The 26,110-nt window shown below is 38.9% G+C and overlaps 1 protein-coding gene and 1 non-coding gene across 16 annotated transcripts; one reads left to right on the top strand and one right to left on the bottom strand.

Moving 5' to 3' along the window:
- Positions 1-4,668: 4,668 nt before the first annotated feature.
- On the top strand, positions 4,669-13,008 carry LOC136511829 (uncharacterized). Of its 15 annotated transcripts, none has more exons than XM_066505854.1 (9): positions 4,669-5,114; positions 5,867-5,960; positions 6,426-6,495; positions 6,631-6,691; positions 7,123-7,730; positions 8,136-8,686; positions 8,787-10,011; positions 10,252-10,370; positions 10,454-10,993. In XM_066505854.1, the coding sequence occupies exons 6-7, from the start codon at positions 8,137-8,139 to the stop codon at positions 9,713-9,715; spliced, it is 1,479 nt and encodes a 492-aa protein (XP_066361951.1). In that variant the 5' UTR covers positions 4,669-5,114; positions 5,867-5,960; positions 6,426-6,495; positions 6,631-6,691; positions 7,123-7,730; position 8,136; the 3' UTR covers positions 9,716-10,011; positions 10,252-10,370; positions 10,454-10,993. The 15 variants fall into 15 exon arrangements, 13 of the variants coding, with proteins under 13 accessions (XP_066361951.1, XP_066361948.1, XP_066361952.1 ...); XM_066505851.1 differs by having other exon boundaries at positions 7,123-7,911; XR_010772866.1 differs by lacking the exons at positions 7,123-7,730; positions 8,136-8,686; positions 8,787-10,011 and adding exons at positions 11,618-11,660; positions 12,752-13,008 and having other exon boundaries at positions 10,454-11,282.
- A 3,699-nt stretch (positions 13,009-16,707) lies between these two features.
- Positions 16,708-16,816, bottom strand: LOC136514528 (small nucleolar RNA R71). The gene has a single exon (XR_010773686.1). It is a non-coding gene; the product is annotated as a small nucleolar RNA R71 (small nucleolar RNA).
- Between the last annotated feature and the right edge of the window lie 9,294 nt (positions 16,817-26,110).

Here is a 26,110-nt window from a genome sequence, read left to right as displayed (position 1 = left end):
ATTTTCGGAGGGAATAGCGAAAGATCTCATAGTGAGAATACATGATCACTATGCCCCTACCGATTTCATGGTTCTAGACATGGGAGAAGAAGAAGACGATACACCCATCATCCTTGAAAGACCATTCCTTAACACTACTAATGCGATCATCTATGTCAGATCTAGACAAGTCCACTTCCAATTCCCTGGAGAAAAGGTACGCTGCTATTTTAATAGTTATACCACTTATGAGCAGCCAAAGATGACCCACTCCATGAGGAGACACCGATATCCCAACGCTAGAAGAATCAATCCCCAAGGAATGGATGGGAGTTAGATGAAGAAGTGGTGAAAGATGAACCTACTCTGCCTAAATCGAGTCCATAGACCTAGCAAGTGTGGAAGGAAAAGGTAACAACATCAAAGTCATCATCACAAGAGATGCAACCATCAAGGTCTCCATCTCCGAGACCGACAAATGCACCCGAAGAATGAACAAGACTAGAGAAAAGTCCTATCCGAAGACTTAGAAATCCGAACCCTCGCTAAGAGATAAAAAATGGTAGTTATCCATATTTACTTTTTTCACATTGCATGAATTATTTTTACTTTAGCATATTTACTTTTCTACACATTCTTTGCATTTAGAAAAAGAAATAAAAATTTCATTATTGGGTATAAAATTCTAAGCCCCGTATGAATAATTCTATGGTGTGTAAAAACCTCCAAGAATATTCACCGTGGTGGCATAAAAATAAAAATACATGCATACATTATATTCAAAAAAATCCAAAAATACTAGACAGACATCTTGCTAAAGTCTACCAATTCAACAAAAAATAATAATAAGAATATTTCTAAATTCCAAGAATAACTAATCTCTGGACGGCTGACCGCTAACCCTTTATCCTATTTCGTTCCACGAGTTTTGTGGTTCTTATTGAAGTTTTTGCAGAATGGTCATGAGCAAGTTCACCTGGTTGACTTCATCTCGCTCCACCTTTGGACGAGAAGGACATCCGATGGTAAGGCTGCTCTAAGAAGGACCACAACAACATCTAGCATGGGGAAGAGCATCCCCGTGTATCTAGCTAACTATTTCTTTCCTTTTACTATGAGGTTGCTTCATGCCAAAAAATATGCATAATTAAAAACAAAATAAAAATTTATCTTTGTGTTAAAAATATATTAAGTATTGTGTGATCTAAAAAATGAAAACAAAATAAAAAGTGTGTGTCTAGTTTTAAGTTTGTTCTTAGGAGCTAAAATAAAAAGGACTTTGAAGATGATCTCTTAAATTGGAAATGATGAATAGTTGCTCTGTTGTAATTTCTTCCAAGTACCTAGTTTTTAGCCTTGAATTATCCCAAGTTTTGGATAAGATTGTTTTGATATAAGAATTTACTCTGAACTTAAAACTCGTGGCTAGCATATGTTTGTTGTAAGTCTAGATAATTGACGGATATGATATGAGAAGGTCTGAGCTACTGTTTATCTTGTTCCTAGTGAGCTACATGATAAGTTCTTGTATGAGAAAGTTTGAATTCCTACCAGAGTCAAACATGATACTTAGACTACAAAAACTTCCACTTATATATGCTTCTTGTTATACATTGAGTTTAGTCAAGCTTTGTTGACCCTTATGAGAGGTTTGTCATACTCTTAAAATCAAGATCACATACACACCTCCCATATATGCACTACTCCTACACTAGGGGTAGACGCAAAAACATGTCATTCCATTTAGATCCACCCAAAAATATTTTACTCCTACACTGGGAGTGAATACCAAAAATATGTTTGATAGGATATCCACTAAATAAATACTTCAAGTTCTTGTTGCTATCTCTCAAAAGTTTTGTTGTAGAAAAGAAGCAAGGGCTATGCAAAAGTTTTCATGAAAAAAGAAAAAGGAAAATAAAAAATAGACAAGTGTCCGAGATATTGAAAATAATGGGTACTCAGATGACCTCCTAAAAAAAGAAAGAAGAGATGAATAAGATAACCCATGTTCTCTTGCAAAGTTGTTTCTAAATTCCAAAAGAGAGATATGTTTTTAAGGAGCATAGTAGAATTAGGTTAGCCACATATATATCCACCATATATCCATATATATGTACATCTTGATTTGATTGTATGACTTAACTCTCTTTGGATTCGAGGTTTGACTTTACAATATATTTATTGCAAGTATGCTCTTTCATGCTTTCTCAGCTCCTATGAGCTCCATAGAAGCCTTAGTTGTAGGAAGAGAAAGACACAACATCTTTATTACCTTGGTGAGGATCCATAAATACCACATATATTGAGAGACTTGAGAGTATCGTACAATGGAATTTCTGAGTTTTATTTTGAAAATTCATAAAAACTCTAGAATAATAGTTGAGCAAAGGGCTTGAGACATAGTGCTTGACTTGATCGTTCTGTCTTTCAATTGCTTAAGACCCAAGTGAAGGCTAAGAAGCTCCATGGTTGAAGATAATACGAGTAAGTTTGAAAGTCAGATCAGTTTATTCTAATTTATAGGAGAATTCTTGTTTGAACGCATGTGTACTTTTGAGGAGTGAAAATATCGACGCAACTCCTGATCCATTTGCTAAGTTTAGCATTGCTCAGGGATGAGCAAAGGTTAAACTTAAGGAAGTTTGTTGACGGTAGTTAACGAACATTATAAACCGTTAATATAACATGTATAAGGGCATGAATATAATCACCAACATAGGTTTAGGGATTTAAACTAATAAATTACATGAGTTTTAGTGAATCTATATTTTCTTCAAGGTTTATCTAGAAAATCGTCAAGGTGGACCTAGATATCAAAATTAATCATGCTTAATCATCGCATAAATAGCTCTAGAAGGATCTAGAGGATACCAGAGGACATCACACCGAAGCGGAGGGCGAGGGGCCACCTGGTGCGACCGGTCTATCCCACTTGCAGGCCAGCCAGTCTGGGGTCCTACCTGTCAGCCTTCGTCTCATTATGTCGGTTCTCTATCGTCTCCTAGATTGCATCTACACTGTTTATTCAAGTCGATTTGATCCGAGGGCTCATGATTGACGCTCTGACCTATATATACCAGCCTCTACCCCTCTCCCTCAGGCATTGCATTCAATCAAGAAAAGATAGAAACCCTAATCATCCTCAGAGCTCCACCCTATTCTAGGGCATAGCTAGCTAGGCTAGATCTAGAGGGAGGCAAGCTTCGGTTGGATTTCTAATCTTGTCAAGAGCGTGGCTTGGTATAGCTTTTGGACCCCTCTCTCGTTTGTATGTCCCATTACTTTTATATGTTTGCTACCATTGTTATGATAATGTTCTTTATATCATTCATGTTCCTAGTTATATTGTTCTTCGTTTACTTTGATTATATTCTTAGTATAGCTAAATTATCATTATATTCAAACATAAGTTCGTATAGCGCTCGCTCTGGTGTACTTAGGGTGAGTGGTCGACATTGTGTAAGCGTAGTGCTTATACGTTGTTTACCTACGGATGCACCTTATATTTTGAGCCATATGGTAGATCGCGGATGTGACACTCCTGTTGAGTCCTTTGTAGACCACTCTCCGAATATAGGACAAGTAGGATGCGGTTACGAAGGAAGACAAGCTCTGTTCTTAATCTTTCTTAGTAATATCCCTTATGTGTAGATATGAAGTTGATCTTAGCAATGACTACTAAGTGTAATTGCACTAATCAACATTGCTTTGACTTGTAATTAAAAATGACTTAGGAATTATTCCTTTAATATATTACTTAGCAATGCTAATGTCATAGAAAGGAGTACTCTGAGTAATTAATGATTAGTTATTACTTACCATTCGTATACATTTATCTTTTGACTTACCCCTGTTGTGAGTAGAAGTTGGTTATGGTTTATTTCTCCATCATGTGTATAAGTTATCAATATACACTACAAGAAATGTGTTAGTTTATGACATTTATAGCACGACATTAGGCAAAAATGTCACTAAATCCACTAGTTTATGATGATTTTTCTAGAGGCATCCGAACTTAGTGACATAAGTAAATGTATGTCATAAAAATGTCTTAAAGCTAGTCCAATTATATGTTATGACAATATTTGTCATGTCATAAAGAGTAATTTGTAAGGATGATGTGTCACAAAAATATTTATTGATTTTATTAACATTTTTATCCAAGGTGGCATGCGAGTCCAACTAACAAGACAGGTCTAGTAACACCGTAGGTGTTGATCAATGTTGTTAATCCTGTCCATTCTAGTAACTGGCAAGTAAAAAAATCAAGATGTATATAAAAAATATAAATATTATTTATTGTTAATTATTTAAAATACTAGATAAAAGTATACACCTGTACGTATATATGAATAACATTAAATAAATGCTATAATAATATATATGTGGCTTAGTTGGGTATTAAAATAATAATTAAATAAAAATACATTTATATATACATGCATATCTTATTTTTATTGTGGAAACTCAATTCGTGTCAAATGTATTTGTGTATATATGCATATATATATATATATTTGTATATCTCTACTTATATGTACTCCTAAATAATTGTTTGCATATATATTGACAATTTGTTTTCTAAATAAATATTTAATTAACAAAAAAGAAGAAATTAAAAAGAAAATGCCACGCACACAACACAACCCAACCCACGCACGCACGGGCACGGGAGCAGCACCTGCACCTTATCTCGTCCCGTGCGTACCCCGTGGTGTCTCTCTCGGTCTTCTCTCTCGCGGGCTCCCTCTCTCGACGCCGACGCCGGTCCCTGCTGCTCCTCCCATGGCGACCTCCCCTGCTCCCAGCTTCTCCGCGTGTAGCACCGGCGCCCCCTCCACTTCCTCCCCGCGTCGCGCGCCCTCGCACTAGGTAGGCTGCCATGCCCTAGGCGGCTCTGCTGGCCACGCTGGCGCCGCCGGCCATGGTCGGGGATGGATGGGCACACCGCCGGGCTGCCGGCAGGTCGCAGCTGCGTGCCACACGGCCGCTGCTGGCCTTGCCGCCGCCGAGCCCCTGGCCGGGCTGGCCACCCCCTGGCCAGGCTATGACGCTGTCCGTGCTGCCCCCTTCCCCTCACTGTCGTGCTCTTCCGACCATTGCAGATCGAGATCGGGCAATGCATCACCGTGGTGAGCTCTTTCCCCCAACGGTTTTGTGCCTGTCTTGTTATGTGCTGCAAATTAGGGATCTAGGGTTAGGGTTAGGGAACTTGAGATCGAGATTCACTTATCTGTTTAGGAGTGGAATTGGGCTGAACGAATGAACTCAGTATATATTGTCTTGATGTGGAAACAAATAAGGAAAACTCAATAACATTTTTGCAATGTGTGCTGAAAACTGCTGTGTATAATTCTGCTTGAAAAAAATATTCTGTGTATTTAAATGATCTTTTCTGTTAATCTTGTTAATAAAAAAGTTGTAGATAATTTATATATCTATGTTATCCTAAACTTTCGGGATTTTAGCCCACCAGATTGGGAGTTCCATGATTTTTTGAAGTTCGCTGTCAGGATTTTGTTGCGTGGTCCTGAACATTTATGTTTTCGACCTTGTTAACCGAAGAACTAGCTCTGTTGATAACTACAAAGTTGTAGACAATTACATAAGCTTTCTGAATTATTAAAGAACATAAATTTTGGTGGACTAGAATTCCACCTATGATTTATTTAAGCAATTGTACTGCTGTCTAGTGTTTTCAGATCTTGGTTCACACGGTTTGCCAACAGAGGTATATTTAGGAAATCACCCCCCCCCCCCCCCCCCCCCCCCCCCCCCCCACCCCCCCAAACAAAAGTACTGTATATGTGTGGAGATCTGTTTAAAATTATGTTACACAGATTTTCATCTTGGTAAGTTGATATAGTCTAGCATTGCATTTCAGGATTTAGACACGAGGAGGAGGCTTGAAAGCTCCAGTGGTCCATATGCATAGTCATAGGCAACATTGGAACCCTCATTTGCCTTTTCAGTTCAAGGTAAAGCTCTTCCAAAATGGCAGCGAGGCTCCCTTAGACCATGCTGAGATAGATGGTGTGTGATGTATACTTCTTACTATTCCATGGTTTATTAGTACTTTCGTAACAGTGAGATGAGCAACTGTTGTACTAGCGTGTGAAGCTAATCTGCTCGGTGTGACCTCAGTGTTAATCCTTATTTCAGACTGACAACACTGTTTCTTGCTTTCACAATGTGCTAATGCTCAATACCTATTGGTTGCCTTAGGTTGCTTCTGCAACATAAATTAGTGATATATATTGATATTATTTGATTAAAAAATAGAAGATGTGTTAGGGTGACTAATTGGTGATAACATGTTGTCTGTTGTTTTTTACGAGCTGTGAATACATATTGTCTGCACATATTAAATAATAAATAGATGCTAATCAGCATGTCGGCACAAGCAGCACTCTGACCACTACAAATGTTTGCACTTATTTCAGTTTGTGGGTTGGTGATTCCAGTGCCTTTTAGTGCCAGTAAGGATGACACCTGTGAATCTTATCTCCTCCAGTAAGGACAGCGATATAATTTTGTCTTCCTGTTTTCCAGAATTTATATGATGACACTGCAAACTCAAGCTATTGTCCTAACCTGAGATCTGTGCTGTTACTACTACTCAGTTACCCCTGTTGGATCCATTTTCAGGCTGTGGATGAGCTGCATGGTGCACTTGTGATTGATTTAGGGAAGCCTATGGATTATTGAGGTTAGGATTTCTTACTAGTTCAGATCTAAAAGTTAATATTTCTATGTCATGTCTGGTTGTGTTAGAATTAAATTAAAAAGAGATCTAGTGATTGATATGTGATTCGTAGCAGAATTGAAAATACAGTTGCATATATGTTGCTTGCATCTAAAAATTTAGACCATGCATTAGCAGTTACTCTGTTTGAGGAAAAGAATGTGTCAGGTGGCTTGTGTTTGGCTCAAATGGTAGCAGCTAGAGGAGCAACCAAAATTCCCTAGTATAGAAGTACGATGATATTCTGTCCCTTAAAAGTAGAGAAATATGAAATGAGATTAGTTATTGAGATCTTTTGTCCATGACTCAAAAATGACAGCTAGCTGTTGATTTGGATTTGTGTAAATAAAAGAATACATATAACTATTGATGCTATTATTATTTCTACATTTTAGTTCAGCAACTGATTGTGCCTTGAGCCAACACCAATGAAAAACAAGGCGTGTTTCCGCGCTCGCCTAGGCGCGCCCAGGCGCAAGGCAGAGCCTTCCCGCGGGGCCTAGGGGTGAGGCGCACCTCTAGGCGCTGGGCGCGCCTCCGCGGAGTTTCGCGGCGCCTCCGCGGCGCCTGGGCGGCGACTAGGCGGAGGCGGCGGCGCCTAGGCGGTGGGAGCGCGAGCGCTTTTTGGCGGACGGGAGCAGGCGGGAGCGCGCGCGCGAGAAGCCGGGTGCGCGGGAAAGGAAGCGCCCGCGCGGGAAGAAAAGAGCACGGGTGGTAGAGAGGATTAGAGAGAGAGAGATACACAGTGAGAGAGTCAAGACCCGAGCTCGCTCGCCGGCCCCTTGCCTCCGACCCGAGCTCGTCGACCCCTTGCCTCTGACCCGAGCTCGCTCGCCGGCTATCTTCTCCGTCCGTGCAGGCCTCCCCGCCGGCCGCTGGCCCCGTCCGCCCCGTCCGCCGGCCCGCCGCTGCCCCTGGAGCTCCCGTGCGGCCCCTCCTCGCCGGGCCGCCACCGGTGGTGACCTTCTCGCTACCCCTGGTCCCACCGCTCGGGAACCCCAAGGTAAGGTGAGGACGTGAGGTCCGCCTGCCCCCTGCTCCTCTCTCCTCTGCTCGGCTGTGCTGTACTGCTGTGCTCGTAGTTAGTTAACTGGATGAAGAGGCTGTGCTGTACGTGAGGTCCGCCCGCCCCCTGCTCCTCTCTCCTCTGCTCGGCTGTGCTGTACTACTGTGCTCGTAGTAAGGTGAGGAAGTTTCATTTGTGTTCATGAAGGTTCCTAATTTAGAAATCTGCTGGATGAAGAGGTTGTGGATTCAATATTGGTTAGAGCATCTTCTAAACTGCTGGATTAGATTTCATGAGAAGGGGAATGAAATACTCAGTGGCTTTTTATCAGTGGCTTTTTATCTAAATTTATAAGTAGTGCTGCAGGACTAATTTCACATGCCTCTGCTGCTCTTCATGTAGAATGTCGGTCCAACAATGTGCTCCTCAAACTGAAACTGGTGTTACATCTCGGGAGGAGGTGAATGTCCTGAAAAGGAATTCAGATGATGTTGGATGGGAGTATGGGTTTCTAGTGGATGCAAACAACAAGGACAAGGTGGAGTGCAAATTCTGTGGTCATCGGAGCCAAGGAGGGGTCCATCGGTTGAAGGAACATGTGGCCAATGTTGGAACAAATGCGAAGAAATGCAGGAAGAGCACACAGGAGGCTAAAGACAAGTGCAAGAAATCACTAGAAGATTCAAAAAGGAAGAGGAAGGAGCAGGTTGTTCGTGAACTAGAGCTTAGAGAAGACGTGAATGTTTCTCGGGTTGGAACAGAGGATGATGGAGTGACTTGTGTTGGAAGTTCAGAGCCTCACAAATTAGGACCCATTGATAAGTGGACACGTGCTATTGATCCTAAAGCAACAAAATCTGAGTCTTTGAAGCAACAGAAGCTAAACAAGGAACTTTGGAAACAAAGAACACATGAGGTGCATAAATATATTGCAAGATGGGCATATAAACATGGTAATTTAATATTATGCATTTCTGTTTTACATTTCAAATTTGAATACATGCCTGAACTACACACTAATTAGTTAATTACACTTTTTTGTATCATATGTAGCCATACCATTCAATGCTTGTGACAATGATGAGTTCAAGCAAATGTGTGAAGCAATTGGACAGTTTGGTTTTGGACTTGAACCTCCATCTCTGCGTGATCTGCGAGAGAGTTTGCTAGATGAAGAATATGCAAGAACCAAGAGTTTGCTGCAAGAACGTGAGGCTGAGAAGGTGAAGAATGGGTGCTCTGTTATGACTGATGCTTGGTCAGATAGGAAGAGGAGAAGTATAATGAACCTGTGCACTAACTGTGCTGATGGATCCAGTTTTGTCAGCTCAAAAGAGATGTCAGATGTGTCACACACAAGTGAAGTCATATTTGAACTAGTGGACAAAGCAATTGAAGACATTGGTCCGGATGATGTGGTGCAAGTAGTGACAGACAATGCTTCTAACAACATGGGAGCAAAGAAGCTATTGCTTGAGAAGAGACCAAACATCTTTTGGACCTCTTGTGCAACTCACACAATCAATTTGATGCTCCAAGGAATTGGCAACATGCCACGGTTGAAGAAGGTGATTGACCAAGCAAAGGCATTAACCATATTTGTCTATGGGCACACAAGAACATTGGAGTGCTTGAGACACTTCACAGAGGGGAGAGAGATAATAAGGCCAGGAGTGACTAGGTTTGCTTCAGCTTTTCTCACTTTGAACAGCATACTAGAGAAGGACCAACTAAGAAAGATGGTGGTTCATAATAGGTGGGACACATTGAAGGATGTGAAGTCAAAAAAGGGAAAAGATGCAACAGCAACAAAATTGAGTCCAACCTTTTGGAAGGATGTGAAGCTGTGTTTGAGTGTTTTTGAGCCATTGGTCAAAGTTCTTCGTTTGGTTGATGGGGATGCGAAGCCATCAATGGGTTTCATATATGGAGAACTACTGAAGGCAAAGAGAGAGATCAAGGAAGCCTATGGCAATGTTTAGTCCCGCTACAACGAAGTTATTGCTATTATTGACAAGAAGATGAAAGGAAGACTTGATTCTCCATTGCATTTGACTGCCTATCTGCTGAATCCATACTACAGCTATGGCAACCCATCAATCTTTGATGATGCCACAATAACGGTAGGTTTTATGAGCTGTGTAGAGACTTTTTTTCATCATGATGAGGACAAGCAAGATCAGGCTGTCAACACTGAACTACAGAAGTTTCATAATAGAGAAGGACCATTTAACAAGAAGCTTGCAAAGACTTGTGAAAAATTTTGAGTACAATCCAGGTAACTCATATTACATGGCTGTTATAGAGTTGCTGCTATCATTATCATTATCAAGAGGCTAGTTAATGCAGACTATGCATACAACATGAGCTAGCATTTGCCCAAAAATATAGGCAGAGCTCCCAAAATGTACCTCGGCATCTATCCTTGATTGCCATGGCTGTTATACACCTTATTGCAACTTTTTGTTATCCAGTGCTATTACATGGTTGTTATATAGTTTCTGCTCATTTATTTCAGCGTCTTGGTGGCGGTTGTATGGAACTGAAACAAAAGCTTTACAGAAGTTGGCAACAAGGATCCTATCTCTGACATCAAGCTCTTCTGGTTGTGAAAGAAATTGGAGTACATTTGAAATGGTTAGTCCCTATCTACTGTCCAGATTTCAGCAGTAAACTTACAGGAATGAAAATAGTTATATGCTCTCATGTTTAATTTGTAGATACACACTAAGAAGAGAAATAGGCTTACTACAACCCGACTCAACAAATTGGTCTTTATTCAATTCAACTCCAAGTTGATTAATAAGAAAGAAAGGATAGCGTCAAAGAAAACCACTGATGTTCTCTTGTCTAGTGAGACAACTGAAGCTCAAGGTTTTCTGTATGAGGATGGAGATGATTGTGCAATAGTTGTCTATAGAGATGAGGAAGATGAGGAGATGGAAGGTACAGGGATACCTTGGTCTGTTATTGGAGAAGCAGTAGGAGTAGACCAACAACTTGAGCTGCGTAGAAGTGCAAGAGTGAGGCAGCTTTATGAAGGAGAAGAATTTGACTCTGAAGAAGAAGAGTTTGATGAAGATGAGGACGAATATATGGAACCCTATTGAAGAAGATATGGCAGTGGGGCTTTATCATGTCATGTTTATCTTTTAATTGTATCTTTAACTTATGAACTTGGAACTCCTACATTCTGTGTGCCTGTGTGCCTGTGTTCTGTATTTTAAGAACTGAATTATGTGTTGTTCTGTACCATTTAATTTTCTTTGCTGCTACTGTTATCCCTACATGTTTGTGGTTTCAAATGGCTATCATTTGCTGCTGATAATGTCTGATGGATAGGAAAGGGCTAAGATCATTGAGATAAGTACCTAACCTGCTCTTTCCTATTTTTGTGTAACTTGTATTGTTCATATGGTCTGCTGTTCATTTATATTTAACTACTGATATGGTCTGTTCTCCACTTGTATTGCTGAAGGACATCACATTTGTATTGTATCAACTATCAACTATGAACTAAGCATGAACATCGCTTTTCTATCAACTAAGGTATGTCTATTGGACCCTTTCTCTTTTTATAAAATTCACTCGGCTACTATATTTATATAATTTATTTAGCTATATATGCTGAGATACAAAAAATGTCAAAACGCCTAGAAAACGCACAAAAAATGTCAAAACGCCTAGAAAACGCCTAGGCCTGCCTAGGCGCTAGGCGATGGGTCACCGCCTAGAAACCGCCTAGCGCCAAAAAAAACATTGGCCAACACCATGGAAGTTGTAAATATACTTGAGCTGGTTAGTGACAGCAAGTTTGATTTGTACTGAACTTCAGTTGGCTCTATTTCTTGCTGAATATTGGGTATGGGTACGTTGTTTTGCAGGTTATAAGGTGATGCCGTCCTTCAGATTCAGTTAAATTATCAGGTAGAATATTACATGCATTTCTGCTTTATTTTTTTCATTCCTGGTGATGAAACTACTCTTAATAATAAGTGGTACATTTTGAGGCTATAAAGGGATAGTTCTTGTGTGATATATATGAGTTTACACTGTACAGATTTGGAAAATGTCTTAGGATTGTATGCTGGAAACTTGTATGACTTCCTGTGTGAGATGTCTATATAATTTCATTTAATCTAATTATTACCAATTCAGAGAAGGTAGGAATCAATAAAAAGTAAAAAATATAGAGTAGAGGTTAGCTTATTGTGTGGTTAGTATTGAAGACATTGACCTGTGAGCACATGACTTGCTATAGTTTTCGTGATCCTCTCAGATTTTATAGGCTGAACTTGTACTCAGAAAGCTAGCTATTTGCTTATCTATTGGAATTTTTTGAAAAGTAGGTTCAAATGTACCTTTTCTTCTGCACATATAACAAGTTAGAAATATTAGTAGTGTACCAGTGCAATCCAGTGTTTCATATTGCCTATACCTAAAGTTGTTTAGCTGTAGCATTTCATCTCAGATTTAATAAGCTGAAGCTGCAGTCAGCCTCCTATATCAATATACAAGTTAGCCACTGGGCAGCATATAGTCATTACATTGATGAGGAAGATGGGCTACAAGCATGCAGAATTTTTCTTGTTCAGTAGATGTGTTATCTATTTTTGCCTATTATTAATCAGTTTGGTGGTTTGACTTTTGAGTTTTGGCATGTTGGTCATTCAGCTTTATGTGTAAAAGAAAATGTCTCCTAATCTGGATATTTTGTGCATCATTACATATTCTATGCCACTAGATTAGGAGGCGTTTAATCACATGATAAGCTAGATAGTGTACTGAACAAATTAACTGTTTTATTTATGCTCAAAGTGTACTGAAGCGTGATCTTTCAGCTTGTGTTCCTGTATAAGTAGATTTGACTATATATATATATATATATATATATATATATATATATATATATATATATATATATATATATATATATATATATATATATATATATCTGAGAAACACAATGTATTTGTGGGATTAATTTTTGAGTAAGTTCTAACTTGAGCCACTTGTAGGTTGAAGCAAAGAAGGCTAGCTGGAGTTTGGACTCTTGTTTTCCCGTTAAGAAAGCAACAAAGGCAACAAAGGCCTTACCAGGATTCATATTGATAGAGATTTAGAATTAAATGATGAAGACAGACTTTGATGTTACGTGTGATGCTGTATTTTACTTTCTAGGATATATATATTTTTTCTGAATGACATTTTGTAAAAGATTCGCACATGTTAATTGTTGGTATGTTTATTAATATGATAAGTGCATGATTTGTAATCTGATATGTGTTTGTGGCCTAGTTGGTTGTATGGCTGTTAAAATGGGATTTTGTGTATGAATCTGCCACCTCAGTGCCACATCAACATTTATTCCTACGTGGCATTTGTTGATATGGCACACTGCAAGAACTCGACATTAAATCAGTTGTCATAAAATCTTTGTGACTTTAAAATCAATGTCATTAATCTATGACATGAACATACAAACGTCAAAAATGGCCATTTAAGGCGCATGGTTTGTGACTCGCCTTTTTCGTCACACAGATGTCATAAGTTTTGATATGTGACATATATTTAAGATATTATGACTTAAATCAAATGTCATAAATCGTCACATTTCTTGTAGTGATATTGCAACTGCCCGTTCTTCCCTGTGGTAAAAAAATATAAATAACGATACTTAAAATATTCCCGGATAAAGTGTTACAATGGTATATTATCTGTGTACTTGCAGGTTTCTTTCATTTGTATATATTCTTTCTAGTCACATGTAATATTAAAGTACTTCTTAGTGTCATTCTAGAAGTGGCACTAGGTAGTACCAACAAGCATTTCTGACACTATCACTAGGGATGACAACTGAGTAAAAGTGATGCTAAGGAATGTCAATAACATAGGGTGACTACTTAAATAAGTGACACGTTAATAAATACCAACTGCCATGCTAATGCCATAAAAGGAGTTGTTTACACCAAAATTTAGGAACAGGAATGCAGGAACTCGAAGCTCCCAAGATCGTGTCATCAAGGAATCGATTGTATAAAAACCGATATCAGCTAATTCAAATACAACACTGGAATCGGTTCTCTTCGAATGACGTCAGCAGATAACGACAAAAGCTACGGTTGGCGTTGGGAAAAACATGTTGGACTCTACAAAAGAAAAAAGATTAGGGTCCAAGTTATCTTAAATTAGGAATATTTTCTCTTATGCCAAAGATTGTAATGAGTCGTACTTAAGTATGATTCATGCTTAGATTCCGGGTATAAATATTGGACCACGGCTATTGTAAAGGGACATCCAATCAATCAAATACAATTTACTTTTTTCGGCTCTGTGCCAACCCTTAGGAGTAGGAGTAGAGTAGATCTCAGTGAGTTCTTCAACAAGCAAGGCTGCATCGGTCCGGCCGACCTCCGACTTGTCTGTAAGTACCGTCATAGCTTATACTTTGGTTTGTACGGCTGCATCGATCCGGTCGACCTCCACTGTGAGCTCTAGTATAAGCTAGTTATCGACTCATGTCTAGTTCAAGTACGGCTGCATCGATCCGGTCGACCTCCACTGCTCGAACTAGATTAAGGTCAAGTTATCAGCTCTACCTAAGGGTGGCGTCCTTCGGGTAGATTCATTAAGTTACCGATCTTGCTGATGTCCTTATTGTTATTAGTTTGCAGCAACATCAATCCGCTCGGTCGAGATCGATTTAGATCGGCCTTATATCTTTTTAGTTCGTCGTTCGCTTTGTCACAACACAATGTTTCTTACTCTGAGCGACAGGTCATGTTTCCTCGGCTATTTTTATTTTGATCTTGATCATGAATAGTACACGGTTAAGGCATGTATGATCTCGAAGGTATTTGCTAGTTAGTTAAATATGATCTATAGTTCGCTATTATGGCTGTAACGATCCGGTCGATCCTCACTAATGGCACTGCAGATTGGAGGATGATAGCTAGTAGGTTTGTTCTCGATCAGGCGTGACCTTAACTGTTTGATATGTCTGCATCGACTAAATAGCCGATCGCCTATGCTTTAACGCCTACGGTGTGTGTCCATGATTCTATTAAGCGTGAGTAGATCCATGTACTTTAAGGGTTTAATTTATTATCTTTATCACGGCTACATCAATCCGGTCGAACCCCACTGTTAGAGATAGTAGGTTAAGTCTGATGAGTCCATAGGTTTGTCTATGTGAAATAGTCGATTGTTCACACGCTGTAGTCCCTTTTCATCTGAATCGGCTATTTTAGCCGATTCGCCCAAGCCTTCACGTATAGCATGTCTTTCGGAAAGCCTGTCGAAGTATAGATGGTTTTACGGATTCTAAGATTTTAGTTTGTTATTATCATCATAGCTGCCATCGATCCGGTCGAACCTCACTATTGATGGTAACATATTAGATTCAGAGCGTTTGTAGGTCCATTTATATTAGACAGTCAATTTGTTTGCATGTTATATTCTTTCTCGATTAGATTCATTGGCTCAATGATTCATACTGGTAATATCCACATAGCTGATGATCTCATTTACATCTGCGGGCATTGTACTTATCAACATAAAATCAATCACGATCCATAAACTTTACTATCCGTAACAGCCGATTTCTGTGCATATCGGCTATTTAGTTGATTTTCTCGTCTAGCTGCTCCCGAAGCGGCACACTTGGAACTGTCTGGGCAAAGACCGACATGTTCCACCTTAAATTACTGATAAACTTTCTCTCCTTGTCAATTGCAGGTCAAATTGACTGGCACACCTCGGGAGGAATTCGCAGGATCGGTTAACCCTGCGTTGAAGCCAAGCGGATCTCTGGGCTCAATCCTAAGTAGATCCTTTCGGCTTGCCGTGTGTCAACATTTTTGCATCAACAGGAGTACTCTGAGTGATCAATGATTATTTATTATTTACCATTCATATATATTTATCTCTTGACTTACCCCTGTTATGAGTAGAAGTTGGTTATGGTTAGTCTCTCCATCATGTGTATAAGTTATTAATATATTCCAACTGCCTGTCCTTTCCTATGTAAAAATATAAATAACGATACCTAGAATACTTCCGGGTGAAGTGCTACAATGGTATATTATCTGTGCGCTTGCAGATTCCTTTTCATATATATAAATAATATTCTTTCTAGTCACATGAAATACTAAAGTACTTATTAGTGTCATTCTAGAAGTGGCACTAGGTAGTACCAACAAGCATTTCTGGCACCATCGCTAGGGATGACAACTTAGTAAAAGTGATACTAAGAAATGTCTACAACATTAGTTGACTATTTAAATAAGTGATAAGTTAATAAATACCAATAAGCATTTATGGCGCCGTTGCCGGGGTAGGTAGCTAGGCAAGAAGGAAATATTGAAACACTTATATTTACTGATGTGATCGAGATAAACCATTAACCTCTGCTCAAACAGGCTTACCCTTGTTTTGTATACTTTTATATCTTATGCAGGGTAATGTATGACCGGTTTTGACCTTCTGACAAACTACGTTTAAGATCCAGAAGCATTAATCAGGAGAACTAGAGCCAAACTCAAGAAAGTCTTGGCTTTAGAATTGGAAGACAACCAGACAATGCGAAGCTTAACACCTGATTTTGAAGCCATGGCTGACAAGACCCTCCATGAGTTCTCTGCTCCATCTACGGCCAACATCCAAACTAGGCCGACGGTCAACGTCGGAGACAATGGCTTTGAACACAAACCAGCTGTCATCAACATTGTGCAAGCTAGCCAGTTTTGTGGAAAGGCACATGAAGATACGAGTGCTCATTTCCAACACTTCCTGGAGATTTGTAGCACTTTCACCATCAAAGGAGTGACTAGAGACGCCATACTACTTCGCCTCTTCCCATTCTCACTCTTGGGGAAGGCGAACAAATGGTTCTACACTAACAAAGATAGAAACACTATATGGGATAACTGCTCCACTACCTTCCTAGCGAAGTTCTTTCCCACAGACAAGACCAATGCTCTGTGAGGGAGAATTTCAAGCTGCTAACAACAACCTGATGAATCTGTCCCTAAGGCATGGGAACGCTTTCAAGATTATATATCAGAATGTCCTCATCAGGGGATGGAGAATTGGCTACTCATGCAAACTTTTTACCAGGTGTTGACCAATAGTACCCATGAGAACATGGATGCTGCTACTGGAGGTGCTTTCCTATCACTCACAATCCTAGGTGCAACAGCTCTCGTAGAGAAGATGGCCTCCAACCAAGGTTGGAATGAAGAACATTTTCAGACCCGCAAGAGAGGTGGAGAAATGCATCAACTCAAGGAGGTAGACATGCTGTCTGCCAAGATGGACTTGCTCATGATGAAGCTCGAAGACCGAGCCACAAAGAAGCAAGAAGTCATGCACATTCATGATTCCCGCATGACGTGTGAAGAGTGTGGAAGCACTGGGCATTCAGGGAACAACTCCCTTGAAATCCACGAGGATGTGAACTTCGTCAACAATAACTACTTTCATCCTCAATAGAATCAAGGATGGAATTAGCAATAGAGGCCGAACTACCAAGGTAATTACCAATGTAACTATTAAGGTAATAATTATAATAATTTCAATAATCAACTACCCTTGAGAGAATTGAGTTCTGGCCAAGCTAAAATAATGGAGGGCTTAACTAGGAAGTAAGCTTCCAATGATAGAATCCTAGAAAATATAAATAATAGAATTGATAACTTCTCCTTTACTATTAAGAACCAACATAGCTTCAATAAAATGATAGAATCACAAATAGCTCAGCTGTAGCTGCTGTTCCTCCGACCGATAAAGGTAAGATTCTGGGGCAACCGGAAGATCTAGAAACTATAAATCTTGTCGATGTTCACAATGCAGCATACTACTACATACAACCATCAGAGGGAAGGTGGATAGATTACTCCTTTCCTAAAAAGAAGGGTGATTCAGGAAGACCTATCATCCCCATCGCCATTGGACCTCACATTTTCCAGGAAGCTATTTGTGACTTCGGAGCAACTGTCAACATCATGCCTAAGGTAATCTATGATAAAATTAATAGAGATACTTTATTGTACATAAATATGCGTTTGTAGCTTACAGATCAGTCACTCTGCTACCCCAAGGGAGTTCTTGAAGATGACATTGTTCAAGTGGGACAATCATATGTTCCCATAGACTTTGTGATTTTGGAAACAGTTAGATATGAAAGGGTACCCATTATCTTGGGCTGGCCTTTCCTAAGCACCACAAAAGCCATCATCTACGCAGACAGTGCCAAGATCTATTTCACAATCAAGGATAAGAAGGAGAAGTTTTCTTTCAAGAATCGTATCCTGCAATCTCTTACACATCCGCCAACGCCATACCTGCCTGAAGAGACAACACTGAACAAGAAGAAAAACAATAGGAGAAGAAGGAAGAACAAGATCAGGTAGCCACAAGAAGAGTCTGTCAACATGATCAACATGCTCCGATCAGAGTACGACCACCTCCTCGCCTCACCATATCTAACCAAGAAGGATGATCCAGGCGTACCGATCATCGAGTGCACCATGGGACGAAGAATCTTCCACAAGACCTTCTACGACATTAGATCGGGTGTCAATATAATATCTAAGGAAATGTATGAATACTTATTCGGTGATAAACCTTTGTTTGCTACATGTATGCAATTGCAGATGGTGGATCAATCCATCCGATTTCTAGAAGGAATAGCTAAACATGTCATAGTAAGAATACATGATCAATATGCCCCTGCCGACTTCATGGTTCTAGACATAGGAGAAGAAGAAGATGATACACCCATCATCCTTGGAAGACCGTTCCTTAACACCACAAACACGATCATCTATATCGGATCTGGACAAGTCCACTTCCAATTCCCTAGAGAAAAGGTATGCTGTTATTTGAATAGTTATACCACTTATGAGCAGTCAAAGAAGACCCGCTATAGGATTAGACGACGATGATCCCAACACTGGAAGAATCAATCTCCAAAGAATGGATGGGAGGAAGATAAAGAAGTTGTGAAAGACGAACCTACTCCGCCCAAGTCAAGTCCATAGACCAAGCAAGTATGGAAGGAAAATGTGACATCATCAGATTCACCATCACAAGAGGTGCAACCATCAAGGTCTCCATCTCCGAGACCAACGAATGCACCTAGAGAATAAAGGACTTTCTCTAGTCAAGTCCTGTCCGGAGGACTTAAAATTCTAAATCATCGCCAGGAGGTAACATCGGTAGTTATTCATATTTACTTTTCTCGTATTGCATAAATTATTTTCACTTTAGCATATTTACTTTTCTGCATCAATATAGCATTTAGAAAAGAAAATACAAATTGCATCATAAATCCTAAGCCCCATGTGAATACTTTTACGGTGTGTAAAAACCCACAAGACTATTCACCGTGGTGGCATAAAAATAAAAATACCATGCATGCATTATGTTCGAAAAATCCAAAAATACTAGATAGACATCCTGCTAAAGACTTGCCAATACAAAAATATTTCTAAATCCCAAGAACAACTAATCTCTGGATGGCTGATTGCTAGCCCTTTATCTTAATCCATTCCACGAGTTTTCGTGTTCTTCTTTGTGCTTTGCAGGATGATATACATGATCAAGAGCAAGTTCACCCGGTCGACTTCGTCTCGCTCCACCTTTGGATGAGAAGGACATCTGCTAGTCAGGCTGCTTTGAGAAGGACCACAACAACAATTAGCTTGGGGGAAGGGCATCCCCCATGTATCTAGATAAGTATTTCTTTCTCTTTTGTTTCTAAGTCTGCTATATAGTTTGCTTTAATAAAATGCATAACTAAAAACAAAATAAAAATTGTCTTAGTCTTAGATATATATTAATAAGGTGTGATCTTAAAAAAATGAAAACAAAATAAAAAGTGTGCATCTAGTTTGATTTTTAAAAGCTGAATAAAATAAAAAATGGACTCTGAAGGTGATCTCTTGAAATGGAAATAATGAATAGTTGCTCTGTTGAAATTCATTTCAAGTACCTAATTTTTAGCCTTGAATCCTCCCGAGTTTTGGATAAGACTGTTTTGATATAAGAATTTACTCTGAACTTGAAACTCGTGGGTAGTATATGCTTGATCTAAGTCTAGGTAATTGACGGATATGATATGAGAAGGTCCGAGCTATTGTTTATCTTGTTCCAAGTGATACTAAAGTTCTGGAGATTTATCTTTTGAAAAACATAAAAATGTTTCATGATGAGCTCCTGTATGACAAAGCTTGAATTCCTACTAGAGCCTTATATGATATTTAGACTAGGAAAACTTCTACTTATATGTTGCTTGTTTTGCATTGAGTTTAGTCAAGCTTTGTGACCCTTATGAGAGGTTTGTCATGCTCTTAAAATCAAGATCATGTACACACTACCCACATATGCACTACTCCTACACTGGGGGTAGGCGCAAAAATATGTCATTCCATTTAGATCCACCCAAAAATATTTTACTCCTACACTGGGAGTAAACACCAAAAATATGTTTGATAGAACATCCACCAAATAAATGATCCAAGTTCTTGTTGCTATCTCTCAAAAGTTCTTGTTACATAAAAGAAGCATGTGGCTATGCAAAAGTTATTCATAAAAAAAGAAAAAGAGTTGGAAAAATGGACAAGTGTCTGAGATATTGAAAACAATGGGTACTTACATACCCGCCTGAAAAAAAAGAGAAGAGATGAATAAGATAGCCCATGTTCTCTTGCAAAGTTGTTTCTAAATTCCAAAAGAGAGATATGTTTTCAAGGAGCATAGTAGAATTAGGTTAGCCACATATATATCCATCACATATATCCACCATATATCCATACACATGCACATCTTGATTTGATTGTATGACTTTACTCTCTTTGGATTCGACGTTTGACTTTACAATATATGTATTGCAAGTATGCTCTTTCATGCTTTCTCCACTCCTATGAGCTCAACATAAGCCTTAGTTGTAGGAAGAGAAAGGCACAACATCTTTATTGCCTTGGTGAGGATCCATAAATACCACATATATTGAGAGACTTGAGAGTGTCATACAATGGAAGCTCTGAGTTTTATTTTAAAAATCCACAAAAACTTTGAAATAATAATTGAGCAAAGAGCTTGAGACATAGTGTTTGCCTTGATCGTTCTTCCTTTCAATTGCTCAAGACCTAAGTGAAGGCTAAGAAGCTCCATGGTTGAAGGTAATATGAGTAAGTTTGAAAGTCACATCAGTTTATTCTAATCCGGAGGAGAATTCTTATTTGAACTCATCTGTACTTTTGAGGAGTGAAAATATCGATGCAACTCCTGATCCATTTGCTGAGTTTAGCATTGTTCAGGGACGAGCAAAGGTTAAGCTTGGGAGAGTTTGTTAACAGTAGTCAACGAACATTATAAACCATTAATATAACATGTATAAGGGCATGAATATAATCACCAACATAGGTTTAGGGTTTAAATTAACAAATTCCATGAGTTTTGGTGAATCTGTATTTTCTACAAGGTTTATCCAAAAATCATCAAGGTGGACCTAGATGTCAGAATTTATCGTGCTTAATCATCGCATAAACATCTCTAGAAGGTTCTAGAGGACACCACACCGAAGCGGAGGGTGAGGGGCCGGTCCCACTTGCAGGCCAACCAGTCTGGGACCCCACCTGTTAGCCTCCATCTCGTTATGTTGGTTCTTCATCACCTCCTACATTGCATCTATGCCGTTTATTCAAGTCGGTTTGATCCGAGGGCTCATGATTAACGCTCCGGCCTATATATACCAGCCCCTACCCCCTCCCTCAGGCATTGCATTCAATGAAGAGAAGACAGAAACCCTAATCATCCTCAGATCTCCAACCTATTCTAGGGCATAGCTAGCTAGGCTAGGTGTAGAGGGATGCAAGCTTCGCTTGGATTCCTGATCGTGTCAAGAGCGTAGCTTGGTATAGCTTTTGTACCCCCTCTCTTTTGTATCTCTCATTACTTTTATATGTTTGCTACAATTGTTATAACATTGTTCTTCATATTAATCATGTTCCTAGTTATCATGTTCATTGTCTACTTTGATTATATGCTTAGTATAGTTAGATTATCATCGTGTTCAAGCATAAGTTCGTATAGCACTCACTCTTTGGATCCAGGGGTGAGTGGTCGACATTATGTAAGCATGGTGCTTATACGTTGTTTACCTATGGATGCACCCTATATTCTAGGCCATGTGATAGATCGTGGATGTGACACTTCCGTTGAGTCCTTTGTAGTCCACTCCCCAAATATAGGACTAGTAGGATCTAGTTACGAAGGAAGACAAGCTCAGTTCTTAATCTTTCTTAGTAATATCCCTTATGTGTAGATATGAAGTTGATCTTAACCATGATTACTAAGTGTAATTGCACTAATCAACGTATGCTTTGACTTGTAATTAAGATTGACTTAGGAATTATTCCTCTAATATTCTACTTAGCCATGCTAATGCCATAGAAAGGAGTACTCTAAGTGATCAATGATTAGTTATTATTTACCATTCATATATATTTATCTCTTGACTTACCCCTGTTATGAGTAGAAGTTGGTTATGGTTAGTCTCTCCATCATATGTATAAGTTATCAATATATTCCAACTGCACGTCCTTCCCTGTGGTAAAAAATATAAATAACGATACCTGGAATACTCTCGGGTGAAATGCTACAATGGTATATTATCTGTGCGCTTGCAGATTTCTTTTCATATATATATATATATATATATTCTTTCTAGTCACATGAAATACTAACGTACTTCTTAGTGTCATTCTAGAAGTGGCACTAGGTAGTACCAACAAGCATTTCTGGCACCATCGCTAGGGATGAAAACTTAGTAAAAGTGACGCTAAGAAATGTCTACAACATTAGGTGACTACTTCAACAAGTGAGAAGTTAATAAATACCAACAGGTGCCCGATCAATCATGAACCATCAGCACCTCCACCCTACCATCTCTTAGATAGGTATATGTGTACATTCTAACCATGTGCAGATGGAGAGGTCACCGTCAAAAGGAGACAAAACCATCACATGTGACAAAACAAATACATTACATCACTCACAATTCCATCATAAATTGTGGGTGATGATGGAATCGATCAAGGTATGAGAACCAACCCAAAAATATCTTTCACATTCCTATCTTTACCACTGCACGTTTGCTTGATTCATCAAATATCTAGTGCTTTCCTCGGGTGGCTCCTAGACTTTGAGCTTTATTCGGGCGCTATGCCTAGTCTAGGTAGATGACAACTTCTTTGTTATCTATCTATTCGATGCTCTTAGTCTAGCTTCGTAGTAGACGTATGTTAAATGGGACCATCGGAATCATATGTTGGCTTTGCCAGTCGGTATGATATCGATAGAAGGTCTGCGCTATGAGAAAAAGCTAAAGCCTAGATTTTCATGCATAGCAATCGTTTAATTAGATTTCCTTTTACAAAACCATAGCATCTTTGATTAATACAATCGACCTCATTTGCATTGCTTTGCATAAAAAACAATGGTTCTCTGATTCGTCATTCAATGTTCATACATCCATTTTTGAGTGAATCTCATGTTTATATTTTCATGCTTCCTTTTTCCACACTAGTATGATTTGGTTTGGTTGTCCTAATCGATGGTGCTTCCATAGGCTTTTTAAATTAAGCATGGTGCTTAGGTAATACAACCTACCTTAATTAAATTAGACATGGAGTCTAGTTTGATTATTGGACTAAAACTGCTTGTGTAGACAATGGTTGTATGCATGGACTAAACCCTATAGGAAATTATCACATTCATGTGGGTAAGTCCTTGAGATGAATTCATAATAGAGGTAAATCAAAGTTCATTTGGTGAACTTTGAATGAAACCTTGATCAAAATAAAAATGAATCACACAACTGCCAAGCCAAAACCAAACGATGATTACGATGGCATGGCAGAAACAAGAAAGGCAACTATCCACATCCTCATCTTTGAGATTGGATAATGCACATTCAAGCTAAATTCAATGGAGAAGTCTTGCTTAATGGACTTAAAACGGTGAGCCCTTACCGAAGGTAAATCGATATTTATCTCATATTTGATTTTCAAACGACTTTTGATTTTGAATTTTGCATGTTTAGCTTTCAACCAAAATACTTTTTGCATACAAACTAAAAACAATCTTGCCCTAAGATAGAAAAATAAAATTTGCATAATAAACTTGTTTTAACTTTTTTTAAGCTATGACCTCCCTTTCTCCCACAATAAACTAAAAATCTTGGTGCTAGACAAGTTCTCTTCGAGTATTCTTGGTCACTAACAATTACAGGAACGAAGGATGAACAATGTCTAAAGAACATGGGTGCTGCAATACACACGAAGGAGATGCTCCAACATTCACACTTGGCTTTTAGTGTCGAATGACATAAAAGTCCAAGTGTGGGGGACTCGACCCTACCATACTTTCTCTCGGGCATGCTGGTTTGCACTCCATTTTCTCACCCATGTTTTGCTCCTATATGTTTGATTGTGTTTAAAAAATGCCACACATGTCAATCAAACTTACAATATGAAATAAAATCTTGCCAAACTATTAACTTGGCTTTATAAAGGTTGGCTGGCATAAACTTTATTCCTAGTTCATATACTTGCTACTTGTGGATACATCTTTATTAGGAAAACATATCAACTAAGTTGTTGTGAGGTGAGAAATGGCAAAGACTAAAGAAATCCTATCTTTTTTATGTAAGCTCTTGGAGATTTCTATTTTGATAAAACATCAAATTGATAGCCTTACTTCTCCTCATTGGTGAAATATCCTACCAAGGCCAAATATGATTTATGATAGAAAAAAACCTTCCATATATGATGCTTGTTTTTGTATTGAGCTTTGTCAAACTTTGTTGACCCATGTTGAGAAATTTATCATGCTTCCAAGATCAAGTACACTCCACTAAATAAATGCTATGCTTCTACACTAGAAGTAAGCAAAACATGCATTTCCATTTCCACCAAATAAATACTCCATGTGTTCAAACATGATCTTTCTTCATAATTCTTGCAAATGAGGCATGGGCTATGAAAAAGTATTGAAAAGAAAAAAAGGTGGACACATGAAGGTCCATAGTTGAAAACAAAAAACATGTCGACACATGAAGGTCCATAGTAAAAAAAGAAAAAAATGTGGACACATGAAGGTGCATAGTTAAAAGAAAGAGAGAAAATAGCCATGCTCTCAAATAAAGATGGAGAAAGAATCGTGTCATACTAAGGAGTAATAATGACCACCACATTTCCACACACATGCACATCTTGATCTAAAAGTACGATATTTTTCTCCAATGGATCCATTGTTTGACTTAGCAATAAATGAAATGCAAGTATGCCTTACCCTTATCCTACCTAGAGATCCACAAAAGGCTTATTAAAAGTAGGATGAAAAAGAAGGCAAATTCAAAAGCCTTCGGTAAGGATATATACACCATTGAGCAAATTTAGAGTACCATTTGCGGAGAAATATGAGCTATGTTTTTAATTGCAAAAAGTTACAAAAAAAACTCCTAGAATGCTCCATAGGGAGGTAGTGATGACTTAATGTCATAGCCGTTCCACTTTTCAACCACCCAAGGCAACATGGTAGACACTTCAAAAATCCACAAGTATGAGGAATGACATGGAATATCTTTTATGCTAGCATTATATCTTTTGAAGTCATACTTCATAGTTACATTTACTTTTGCTCGAGGATGAGCAAAGAACAAGTGTGGGGGAGCTTGTTGGCGGTCGTTAACTCAAATATCTTGCCCGTCAAAGTATATTTAAATGACAACAAATAAAATATACTTGAGCAAGATATGTCTTTTATCTAACAAGTTCCACGAATTTTGGTTCTCTAGATTTTTTTGTAGGATATGCCGAAATTTGCATCAAAAGATATTAAATAGTACATACATAGTTTGGTGAAAATCAGGAACAAAAGTAGTTTGAATTTTCTTTCATAGAAAAATAGTCTCAAACAAAGATTTGGAACGCTCTAGTGTGAAGAGCTCGTCGAGACGATCGAAACGGATATATCATTTGCTATATTTAGAGTTCAGAGTAAAAAGATATTAATTTCACAAGCTGCAATCACCACGTCCACACAAAATGGGCAGCATGCAGCTGGTCTCAGCTGCTCCCATGCAGCCCACACACAGAAAATGGACATACAGGATCAGGGAGAAGAAGCACTAGCATGCATGTCTGGCGCCAAACCAACCTCCCCTTGCTCCACCGCCTCAATCCATGGAGGCATGCAAAGAAGCACAACTCCACTCTATCTCCACCATTGATCTTATGATGGTTTGATCAAAGGGCCATGGTGAAGAAGCACACGGATTGCTAACATGGCACATTGAGTGGCCTATATTC

This window comes from Miscanthus floridulus, chromosome 16 (assembly GCF_019320115.1).
Source record: "Miscanthus floridulus cultivar M001 chromosome 16, ASM1932011v1, whole genome shotgun sequence".
Classification (NCBI taxonomy): Eukaryota; Viridiplantae; Streptophyta; class Magnoliopsida; order Poales; family Poaceae; genus Miscanthus; species Miscanthus floridulus.
The sequence above is the reverse complement of the archived record's forward strand: the minus strand, read 5'-3'. Positions and strand labels throughout refer to the sequence as shown.